The following is a 12,500-nucleotide window of genomic DNA, read 5'->3' as shown; positions in this document are numbered from 1 at the left end:
ACACACACACACACACAGACAGAAGAGAACAGTGAGCTATTTCTGAACACACAACAGAACATAAAGCTGGTTCTATGCGTCCATCGCTTCTCTCGCCGTAATGACCGCTCACAGTCAGTGAGCTTGTAGATCTGCTGTTTTCAGCATGCAACTAGTTGTAAAATGACTTCTACTGGATATCTTGTCCACTATTCAGTATTTAAGTCCGACGTCATTTTGTAGTGCTACGTTACGTCCGGGTCCAAGTGGCACCAGCTCCCGTCCGCATCCCATTGTAAATAGAATATCTAAACGCGTGAATCTTTTTAAATTGACGTTATTTTTCAGAAAGGAAGCCATAGAGGGTTAAAATGGGTCTTAATGCTTCCAACTCGAGTAGAATTATTAATGTTTTGTACAAGTGTCCATGAAATATATGATGTGGAGACAATAAAGACTATTATTATCATTATTATTGAAGGTGGCAACAGTCCATTTGCTCGGTAAAATATTTCGGGGGATATTTAGAATGTGTGCAGGCTTGAGTATGTTGAATCTAGTTTGCATTAATGAGGATTTAGTTGACACAATAAAATAAAATGGCGATAGTATTCCATGTGGGGCAGACGGCCTGTCACAGCCAGATTTTGGAGAGCAGCGCAGCTTTGTTGTTGCGAGGAAAGGAAAGCGGTAAAATGAGACTTTCGTGGTTGTTTTCGTCTCAGATTTAGTCCGACGGAGCGTCACAGTATAACTCTATGGGGACACAAAAGCGACACAAAAGTAGGACCCGGAAGTATCTCAGGAGGGGGCGCTCACGTCACAGCTAAAATACTGAATAGTCCCTTCCTAACATTTCAGCCTATAGTTTTTAATTTGTTGACAAAACCGTCTAGTGTATTTAGTGTTAGTTTTCAGTCACCACAGCTTAGTTTTTATTTAGTTTCCGTCAGTGGAAAAAGGCGGTCGACGGACACTTTTCGACCAAACTAAATCAATAAGTGAGGATAAGACTAGTCAGTCAGATCGTTTGTTGCGACTGAGACCGTTGCCCTAAAATGGCTTACATGATGCACAGTCTGGAGAGACTCTGGAATATTAATAGTAATAATAATATTAATAAACTTACCGCCTTCCGTCCTCTCGTCGAAGTCCTCGTCTCCCTCCTCAGACGCCACGGAGTAATCCGACTGACCGTCAGACTGGTCATCCTGCCAATCCGCTGGAGAGAGACAGACAGGACACGTTAACCCAACAGACAGACAGACAGACAGGACACGTTAACCCAACAGACAGACAGACAGACAGACAGGACACGTTAACCCAACAGACAGACAGACAGACAGACAGAGAGACAGACAGACAGACAGACAGGACACGTTAACCCAACAGACAGACAGACAGACAGACAGAGAGACAGACAGACAGACAGACAGGACACGTTAACCCAACAGACAGACAGACAGACAGACAGGACACGTTAACCCAACAGACAGACAGACAGACAGACAGAGAGACAGACAGACAGACAGACAGGACACGTTAACCCAACAGACAGACAGACAGACAGACAGGACACGTTAACCCAACAGACAGACAGACAGACAGACAGAGAGACAGACAGACAGACAGACAGGACACGTTAACCCAACAGACAGACAGACAGACAGGACACGTTAACCCAACAGACAGACAGACAGACAGACAGGACACGTTAACCCAACAGACAGACAGACAGACAGACAGGACACGTTAACCCAACAGACAGACAGACAGGACACGTTAACCCAACAGACAGACAGACAGACAGACAGGACACGTTAACCCAACAGACAGACAGACAGACAGACAGGACACGTTAACCCAACAGACAGACAGAGACAGACAGACAGTCAGAGACAGACAGACAGGACACTGTTAACCCAACAGACAGACAGACAGAGACAGACAGACAGTCAGAGACAGACAGACAGGACACTGTTAACCCAACAGACAGACAGAGACAGACAGACAGACAGAGACAGACAGACAGACAGGACACTGTTAACCCAACAGACAGACAGAGACAGACAGACAGACAGAGACAGACAGACAGACAGAGACAGACAGACAGACAGGACACTGTTAACCCAACAGACAGACAGAGACAGACAGACAGACAGAGACAGACAGACAGGACACTGTTAACCCAACAGACAGACAGACAGAGACAGACAGACAGGACACTGTTAACCCAACAGACAGTCGGAGCCACTGACTAGGACGACCATTGCATGGTATTAACACCCCTTTTGGTGTTAGCATTATGTTATGTTTTAGCTTTTGAGAAATAGCAGATCTACAAGCTACGAGCTTGTAGGTCTGCTATCTTTGGAAAAATGACTGACGACTGACACAGAAACATAGCTTTTTCAGAAAACTGTCAGGATGTACAGTAGAAGACATTTCTTTAGAATCTGATCTCAGGTCAGAATGGGTTCAAGCATCAAAACAAAAGTAGCTGATCCACAAGTCTCATGGATCGGCTTTTAAACTTGAATCCTGAAGAAGTAAACCGTTTCAGACGTTTGAGTGAGGCTCCCACCCGGCAGACCATAATAATAATAATAATAATAATAACTAGGCCTACTGTATGCAAACATACAGTAGTGTTGTAGAGGATGCTGTTTGGAGGAAATAAAGGTTAAGGAGGAGAACACATGGACACGGAAGAAGCATTTATTTATGTCCGTTTCTCAACTTGAGACAAAGCAATACATGTGTGTACACACACACACACACACACACACACACACACACACACACACACACACACACACACACACACACACACACACACACACACACACACACACACACACACACAGTGTATGACTCACGTGACTAGTGTCACATGCGCAAACACACACACAAACTGTAAACACTCATCTGTCTGTCTCGTTATGTAGCTCACACAGATGTGCACGCACGCACACGCACACACACACATTACATTATTACATTATTATTACATGACACACGGTGTGTGTGTGTGTGCGCATGTGCGGGCGGCTGCCGGCATTTTAAGGCCCTCTCCACGCTGAAAACTGGCCAATGACATATCATGGTTGCCACCACAGCGCTATGTATTGTGGGTAGTGTAGTGATTAGAAGTAGTACCACCACGCCACAACTACACTTGCCCCATTTAAGACCCCCCCCCCCCCGAGCGTTTTCGGACAAACCCCATGTTTCTGCGTGTCAGCGCTGCTCAACCCATTTCATGTCAAAGACCGCCAGAATGATCTGCATTTGGCCGTGGACCCCCATCTGGAATTATGTTGTTCCTCCAAAGGGACGATTTGAGTTAAAAACGCTCTGCTCTGAAATGATATACATTCAGAGATTTGAGTTAAAAACGTTCTGCTCTGAAATTATATACATTCAAAGATTTGAGTTAAAAACGTTCTGCTCTGAAATGATATACATTCAAAGATTTGAGTTAAAAACGTTCTGCTCTGAAATGATATACATTCAGAGATTTGCGCCACATTTTCACGGTTTTTCCAAAAAATACGCTGGTAGCAAGACGAGCTTATTGAGCAAGACACTGAACCCCAAATTGCTCCTGATGTGCAGGTTGGTGCCTTGCATGGTTTCCTCTGCCATCGGTGTATGAATGTGTGTGTGAATGGGTGAATGTAATGCACCATCTATGTAAAGGTGTGTGAATGTGTGTGTGAATGGGTGAATGTAATGCACAATCTATGTAAAGGTGTATGAATGTGTGTGAATGGGTGAATGTAATGCACAATCTATGTAAAGGTGTGTGAATGGGTGAATGTAATGCACAATCTATGTAAAGGTGTATGAATGGGTGAATGTAATGCACAATCTATGTAAAGGTGTGTGAATGTGTGTGTGAATGGGTGAATGTAATGCACAATCTATGTAAAGGTGTGTGAATGTGTGTGTGAATGGGTGAATGTAATGCACAATCTATGTAAAGCGCCTTGGATAAAGGCGCTACATAAATGCAACCATGTAAACATGTATGCATGTATGTATGTAAGTAATTCCACACAGACCACGACAGGCACACACACACACACACACACACTTTCAGTTTTGACACTGGGAGAGAGAGAAGAGAGAAGTCAGCCGTGGAGGCTTTGTTGGGGACGTTAATCCATGCTACCTACAACGTTTTTTCGTACCCCTGTCCTCCTGGGAGCCGTCGTTGTAGTTGACCTGCTTGCGGATGCGTTTGCCCTTGCCCAGGTTCCTGGCCAGGTCCTCCTGCTGCTGCTCGTAGTGGTGTCGGAGGAGCTTCTCCCAGTAGTCCGGGTCCACGCTCTCCTCCTGTTTGATGATCTCCCTCTGCACCTCCTCCTCCTGGGGAGAGACGAGAGCATCGTTTTAGGGAGGTCTAGCATGGTTTTAGAGAGGTCTAGCATGGTTTTAGAGAGGTTTAGCATGGTTATAGAGAGGTTTAGCATGGTTTTAGAGAGGTTTAGCATGGTTTTAGAGAGGTTTAGCATCGTTTTAGAGAGGTTTAGCATCGTTTTAGAGAGGTTTAGCATCGTTTTAGAGAGGTTTAGCATGGTTATAGAGAGGTTTAGCATGGTTATAAAGAGGTCTAGCATGGTTATAGAGAGGTCTAGCATGGTTTTAGAGAGGTCTAGCATGGTTTTAGAGAGGTTTAGCATGGTCTTAGAGAGGTTTAGCATGGTTTTAGAGAGGTTTAGCATGGTTATAGAGAGGTTTAGCATGGTCTTAGAGAGGTCTAGCATGGTTTTAGAGAGGTCTAGCATGGTTATAGAGAGGTTTAGCATGGTTATAGAGAGGTTTAGCATGGTTATAGAGAGGTTTAGCATGGTTATAGAGAGGTTTAGCATGGTTATAGAGAGGTCTAGCATGGTTTTAGAGAGGTCTAGCATGGTTTAAGAGAGGTTTAGCATGGTTATAGAGAGGTTTAGCATGGTTTTAGAGAGGTTTAGCATGGTTATAGAGAGGTCTAGCATGGTTTAAGAGAGGTTTAGCATGGTTATAGAGAGGTCTAGCATGGTTATAGAGAGGTCTAGCATGGTTATAGAGAGGTCTAGCATGGTTTTAGAGAGGTCTAGCATGGTTATAGAGAGGTCTAGCATGGTTTTAGAGAGGTCTAGCATGGTTTTAGAGAGGTCTAGCATCGTTTTAGAGAGGTCTAGCATGGTTTTAGAGAGGTCTAGCATCGTTTTAGAGGTTTAGCATGGTATAGAGAGGTTTAGCATGGTTATAGAGAGGTTTAGCATGGTTATAGAGAGGTTTAGCATGGTTATAGAGAGGTCTAGCATGGTCTTAGAGAGGTCTAGCATGGTTTTAGAGAGGTCTAGCATGGTTATAGAGAGGTTTAGCATGGTTATAGAGAGGTTTAGCATGGTTATAGAGAGGTTTAGCATGGTTATAGAGAGGTTTAGCATGGTTATAGAGAGGTCTAGCATGGTTTTAGAGAGGTCTAGCATGGTTTAAGAGAGGTTTAGCATGGTTATAGAGAGGTTTAGCATGGTTATAAAGAGGTCTAGCATGGTTATAGAGAGGTCTAGCATGGTTATAGAGAGGTCTAGCATGGTTTTAGAGAGATTTAGCATGGTTATAGAGAGGTCTAGCATGGTTTTAGGGAGGTTTAGCATGGTTATAGAGAGGTCTAGCATGGTTTTAGAGAGGTTTAGCATGGTTATAGAGAGGTTTAGCATGGTTATAGAGAGGTCTAGCATGGTTTTAGAGAGGTTTAGCATGGTTATAGAGAGGTTTAGCATGGTTTTAGAGAGGTCTAGCATGGTTTTAGAGAGGTCTAGCATGGTTTTAGAGAGGTCTAGCATGGTTTTAGAGAGGTCTAGCATGGTTATAGAGAGGTTTATCATGGTTTTAGAGAGGTTTAGCATGGTTTTAGAGAGGTTTAGCATGGTTTTAGAGAGGTCTAGCATGGTTATAGAGAGGTTTAGCATGGTTATAGAGAGGTCTAGCATGGTTTTAGAGAGGTTTAGCATGGTTATAGAGAGGTTTAGCATGGTTATAGAGAGGTCTAGCATGGTTTTAGAGAGGTCTAGCATGGTTATAGAGAGGTCTAGCATGGTTTTAGAGAGGTTTAGCATCGTTTTAGAGAGGTTTAGCATGGTTATAGAGAGGTCTAGCATCGTTTTAGAGAGGTCTAGCATGGTTTTAGAGAGGTCTAGCATGGTTATAGAGAGGTCTAGCATGGTTTTAGAGAGGTCTAGCATGGTTATAGAGAGGTCTAGCATGGTTATAGAGAGGTCTAGCATGGTTTTAGAGAGGTCTAGCATGGTTTTAGAGAGGTCTAGCATGGTTTTAGAGAGGTCTAGCATGGTTTTAGAGAGGTCTAGCATGGTTTTAGAGAGGTCTAGCATGGTTTTAGAGAGGTCTAGCATGGTTATAGAGAGGTCTATCATGGTTATAGAGAGGTTTAGCATGGTTTTAGAGAGGTCTAGCATGGTTTTAGAGAGGTCTAGCATGGTTTTAGAGAGGTCTAGCATGGTTTTAGAGAGGTCTAGCATGGTTTTAGAGAGGTCTAGCATGGTTTTAGAGAGGTCTAGCATGGTTTTAGAGAGGTCTAGCATGGTTATAGAGAGGTTTATCATGGTTATAGAGAGGTTTAGCATGGTTTTAGAGAGGTTTAGCATGGTTTTAGAGAGGTCTAGCATGGTTATAGAGAGGTTTAGCATGGTTATAGAGAGGTCTAGCATGGTTTTAGAGAGGTTTAGCATGGTTATAGAGAGGTTTAGCATGGTTATAGAGAGGTCTAGCATGGTTTTAGAGAGGTCTAGCATGGTTATAGAGAGGTCTAGCATGGTTTTAGAGAGGTTTAGCATCGTTTTAGAGAGGTTTAGCATGGTTATAGAGAGGTCTAGCATCGTTTTAGAGAGGTCTAGCATGGTTTTAGAGAGGTCTAGCATGGTTATAGAGAGGTCTAGCATGGTTTTAGAGAGGTCTAGCATGGTTATAGAGAGGTCTAGCATGGTTATAGAGAGGTCTAGCATGGTTTTAGAGAGGTCTAGCATGGTTTTAGAGAGGTCTAGCATGGTTATAGAGAGGTCTAGCATGGTTATAGAGAGGTCTAGCATGGTTATAGAGAGGTCTAGCATGGTTATAGAGAGGTCTAGCATGGTTTTAGAGAGGTCTAGCATGGTTTTAGAGAGGTCTAGCATGGTTATAGAGAGGTTTAGCATGGTTATAGAGAGGTCTAGCATGGTTTTAGAGAGGTTTAGCATGGTTATAGAGAGGTTTAGCATGGTTATAGAGAGGTTTAGCATGGTTATAGAGAGGTTTAGCATGGTTATAGAGAGGTTTAGCATGGTTTTAGAGAGGTTTAGCATGGTTTTAGAGAGGTCTAGCATGGTTTTAGAGAGGTCTAGCATGGTTATAGAGAGGTCTAGCATGGTTTTAGAGAGGTTTAGCATCGTTTTAGAGAGGTTTAGCATGGTTATAGAGAGGTCTAGCATCGTTTTAGAGAGGTCTAGCATGGTTTTAGAGAGGTCTAGCATCGTTTTAGAGGTTTAGCATGGTTATAGAGAGGTTTAGCATGGTTTTAGAGAGGTCTAGCATCGTTTTAGAGGTTTAGCATGGTTATAGAGAGGTTTAGCATGGTTATAGAGAGGTTTAGCATGGTTTTAGAGAGGTCTAGCATCGTTTTAGAGGTTTAGCATGGTTATAGAGAGGTTTAGCATGGTTATAGAGGTTTAGCATGGTTTTAGAGAGGTTTAGCATGGTTATAGAGAGGTCTAGCATGGTTATAGAGAGGTTTAGCATGGTTTTAGAGAGGTTTAGCATGGTTATAGAGGTTTAGCATGGTTTTAGAGAGGTCTAGCATGGTTATAGAGAGGTCTAGCATGGTTATAGAGGTCTAGCATGGTTATAGAGAGGTTTAGAATGGTTTTAGAGAGGTCTAGCATGGTTTTAGAGAGGTTTAGCATCGTTTTAGAGAGGTCTAGCATCGTTTTAGAGGTTTAGCATGGTTATAGAGAGGTCTAGCATGGTTTTAGAGAGGTTTAGCATGGTTATAGAGAGGTCTAGCATGGTTTTAGAGAGGTCTAGCATGGTTTTAGAGAGGTCTAGCATCGTTTTAGAGGTTTAGCATGGTTATAGAGAGGTTTAGCATGGTTATAGAGAGGTTTAGCATGGTTATAGAGAGGTTTAGCATGGTTTTAGAGAGGTCTAGCATCGTTTTAGAGGTTTAGCATGGTTATAGAGAGGTTTAGCATGGTTATAGAGAGGTTTAGCATGGTTTTAGAGAGGTCTAGCATCGTTTTAGAGGTTTAGCATGGTTATAGAGAGGTTTAGCATGGTTATAGAGGTTTAGCATGGTTTTAGAGAGGTTTAGCATGGTTATAGAGAGGTTTAGCATGGTTTTAGAGAGGTCTAGCATGGTTATAGAGAGGTCTAGCATGGTTATAGAGAGGTTTAGCATGGTTATAGAGAGGTTTAGCATGGTTTTAGAGAGGTTTAGCATGGTTTTAGAGAGGTTTAGCATGGTTATAGAGAGGTTTAGCATGGTTTTAGAGAGGTTTAGCATGGTTTTAGAGAGGTTTAGCATGGTTTTAGAGAGGTTTAGCATGGTTTTAGAGAGATTTAGCATGGTTTTAGAGAGGTTTAGCATGGTTATAGAGAGGTCTAGCATGGTTTTAGAGAGGTTTAGCATGGTTATAGAGAGGTCTAGCATGGTTTTAGAGAGGTTTAGCATGGTTATAGAGAGGTTTAGCATGGTTTTAGAGAGGTTTAGCATGGTTATAGAGAGGTCTAGCATGGTTTTAGAGAGGTTTAGCATGGTTTTAGAGAGGTTTAGCATGGTTTTAGAGAGGTCTAGCATGGTTATAGAGAGGTCTAGCATGGTTTTAGAGAGGTTTAGCATGGTTTTAGAGAGGTTTAGCATGGTTTTAGAGAGGTTTAGCATCGTTTTAGAGAGGTCTAGCATGGTTTTAGAGAGGTCTAGCATCGTTTTAGAGGTTTAGCATGGTATAGAGAGGTTTAGCATGGTTTTAGAGAGGTTTAGCATGGTTTTAGAGAGGTTTAGCATGGTTATAGAGAGGTTTAGCATGGTTATAGAGAGGTTTAGCATGGTTTTAGAGAGGTCTAGCATCGTTTTAGAGGTTTAGCATGGTTATAGAGAGGTTTAGCATGGTTATAGAGGTTTAGCATGGTTTTAGAGAGGTTTAGCATGGTTATAGAGAGGTTTAGCATGGTTATAGAGAGGTCTAGCATGGTTATAGAGGTCTAGCATGGTTATAGAGAGGTTTAGCATGGTTATAGAGAGGTTTAGCATGGTTATAGAGAGGTCTAGCATGGTTTTAGAGAGGTTTAGCATGGTTATAGAGAGGTTTAGCATGGTTATAGAGAGGTCTAGCATGGTTATAGAGAGGTCTAGCATGGTTATAGAGGTCTAGCATGGTTATAGAGAGGTCTAGCATGGTTATAGAGAGGTCTAGCATCGTTTTAGAGGTCTAGCATGGTTATAGAGAGGTTTAGCATGGTTTTAGAGAGGTCTAGCATCGTTTTAGAGGTTTAGCATGGTTTTAGAGAGGTCTAGCATCGTTTTAGAGGTCTAGCATGGTTTTAGAGAGGTCTAGCATCGTTTTAGAGGTTTAGCATGGTTATAGAGAGGTTTAGCATGGTTATAGAGAGGTTTAGCATGGTTATAGAGAGGTTTAGCATGGTTTTAGAGAGGTCTAGCATGGTTTTAGAGAGGTCTAGCATCGTTTTAGAGGTTTAGCATGGTTATAGAGAGGTCTAGCATGGTTATAGAGAGGTTTAGCATGGTTTTAGAGAGGTCTAGCATCGTTTTAGAGGTCTAGCATGGTTATAGAGAGGTTTAGCATGGTTATAGAGAGGTTTAGCATGGTTTTAGAGAGGTCTAGCATGGTTTTAGAGAGGTCTAGCATCGTTTTAGAGGTCTAGCATGGTTATAGAGAGGTTTAGCATCGTTTTAGAGAGGTCTAGCATCGTTTTAGAGGTTTAGCATGGTTATAGAGAGGTTTAGCATGGTTATAGAGAGGTTTAGCATGGTTTTAGAGAGGTCTAGCATGGTTTTAGAGAGGTCTAGCATCGTTTTAGAGAGGTCTAGCATGGTTATAGAGAGGTTTAGCATGGTTATAGAGAGGTTTAGCATGGTTATAGAGAGGTTTAGCATGGTTTTAGAGAGGTCTAGCATCGTTTTAGAGGTTTAGCATGGTTATAGAGAGGTTTAGCATGGTTATAGAGAGGTTTAGCATGGTTTTAGAGAGGTCTAGCATCGTTTTAGAGGTTTAGCATGGTTATAGAGAGGTTTAGCATGGTTATAGAGGTTTAGCATGGTTTTAGAGAGGTTTAGCATGGTTATAGAGAGGTTTAGCATGGTTTTAGAGAGGTCTAGCATGGTTATAGAGAGGTCTAGCATGGTTATAGAGAGGTTTAGCATGGTTATAGAGAGGTTTAGCATGGTTATAGAGAGGTTTAGCATGGTTTTAGAGAGGTTTAGCATGGTTTTAGAGAGGTTTAGCATGGTTATAGAGAGGTCTAGCATGGTTTTAGAGAGGTTTAGCATGGTTATAGAGAGGTTTAGCATGGTTATAGAGAGGTTTAGCATGGTTATAGAGAGGTTTAGCATGGTTTTAGAGAGGTCTAGCATCGTTTTAGAGGTTTAGCATGGTTATAGAGAGGTTTAGCATGGTTATAGAGAGGTTTAGCATGGTTATAGAGAGGTTTAGCATGGTTTTAGAGAGGTCTAGCATGGTTATAGAGAGGTTTAGCATGGTTATAGAGAGGTCTAGCATGGTTATAGAGGTCTAGCATGGTTATAGAGAGGTTTAGCATGGTTATAGAGAGGTTTAGCATGGTTATAGAGAGGTCTAGCATGGTTTTAGAGAGGTTTAGCATGGTTATAGAGAGGTTTAGCATGGTTATAGAGAGGTCTAGCATGGTTATAGAGAGGTCTAGCATGGTTATAGAGGTCTAGCATGGTTATAGAGAGGTCTAGCATGGTTATAGAGAGGTCTAGCATCGTTTTAGAGGTCTAGCATGGTTATAGAGAGGTTTAGCATGGTTTTAGAGAGGTCTAGCATCGTTTTAGAGGTTTAGCATGGTTTTAGAGAGGTCTAGCATCGTTTTAGAGGTCTAGCATGGTTTTAGAGAGGTCTAGCATCGTTTTAGAGGTTTAGCATGGTTATAGAGAGGTTTAGCATGGTTATAGAGAGGTTTAGCATGGTTATAGAGAGGTTTAGCATGGTTTTAGAGAGGTCTAGCATGGTTTTAGAGAGGTCTAGCATCGTTTTAGAGGTTTAGCATGGTTATAGAGAGGTCTAGCATGGTTATAGAGAGGTTTAGCATGGTTTTAGAGAGGTCTAGCATCGTTTTAGAGGTCTAGCATGGTTATAGAGAGGTTTAGCATGGTTATAGAGAGGTTTAGCATGGTTTTAGAGAGGTCTAGCATGGTTTTAGAGAGGTCTAGCATCGTTTTAGAGGTCTAGCATGGTTATAGAGAGGTTTAGCATCGTTTTAGAGAGGTCTAGCATCGTTTTAGAGGTTTAGCATGGTTATAGAGAGGTTTAGCATGGTTATAGAGAGGTTTAGCATGGTTTTAGAGAGGTCTAGCATGGTTTTAGAGAGGTCTAGCATCGTTTTAGAGAGGTCTAGCATGGTTATAGAGAGGTTTAGCATGGTTATAGAGAGGTTTAGCATGGTTATAGAGAGGTTTAGCATGGTTTTAGAGAGGTCTAGCATCGTTTTAGAGGTTTAGCATGGTTATAGAGAGGTTTAGCATGGTTATAGAGAGGTTTAGCATGGTTTTAGAGAGGTCTAGCATCGTTTTAGAGGTTTAGCATGGTTATAGAGAGGTTTAGCATGGTTATAGAGGTTTAGCATGGTTTTAGAGAGGTTTAGCATGGTTATAGAGAGGTTTAGCATGGTTTTAGAGAGGTCTAGCATGGTTATAGAGAGGTTTAGCATGGTTATAGAGAGGTTTAGCATGGTTATAGAGAGGTTTAGCATGGTTTTAGATAGGTTTAGCATGGTTTTAGAGAGGTTTAGCATGGTTATAGAGAGGTCTAGCATGGTTTTAGAGAGGTTTAGCATGGTTATAGAGAGGTTTAGCATGGTTATAGAGAGGTTTAGCATGGTTATAGAGAGGTTTAGCATGGTTTTAGAGAGGTCTAGCATCGTTTTAGAGGTTTAGCATGGTTATAGAGAGGTTTAGCATGGTTATAGAGAGGTTTAGCATGGTTATAGAGAGGTCTAGCATCGTTTTAGAGGTTTAGCATGGTTATAGAGAGGTTTAGCATGGTTATAGAGGTTTAGCATGGTTTTAGAGAGGTTTAGCATGGTTATAGAGAGGTTTAGCATGGTTTTAGAGAGGTCTAGCATGGTTATAGAGAGGTCTAGCATGGTTATAGAGAGGTTTAGCATGGTTATAGAGAGGTCTAGCATGGTTTTAGAGAGGTTTATCATGGTTATAGAGAGGTCTAGCATGGTTTTAGAGAGGTTTAGCATGGTTATAGAGAGGTTTAGCATGGTTTTAG

General features: G+C 41.8%; 1 protein-coding gene across 1 annotated transcript in view; it reads right to left on the bottom strand.

Annotated features, from left to right (window-relative positions):
* Positions 1 to 12,500, bottom strand: part of LOC310866031 (chromodomain-helicase-DNA-binding protein 4-like) — an 87,252-nt gene that overhangs the window by 24,608 nt on the left and 50,144 nt on the right. The window contains 2 exon segments of the mRNA XM_083775317.1: positions 1,109 to 1,201; positions 4,176 to 4,353. Coding sequence (XP_083631443.1) covers positions 1,109 to 1,201; positions 4,176 to 4,353 — 271 coding nt within the window.

The sequence above is a fragment of the Protomyctophum parallelum genome (genome assembly GCF_964188405.1).
Source record: "Protomyctophum parallelum genome assembly, chromosome: 1".
NCBI lineage: Eukaryota > Metazoa > Chordata > Actinopteri > Myctophiformes > Myctophidae > Protomyctophum > Protomyctophum parallelum.
Note: the sequence above shows the minus strand (reverse complement) of the source record. Positions and strands in the feature narration are given on the sequence as shown.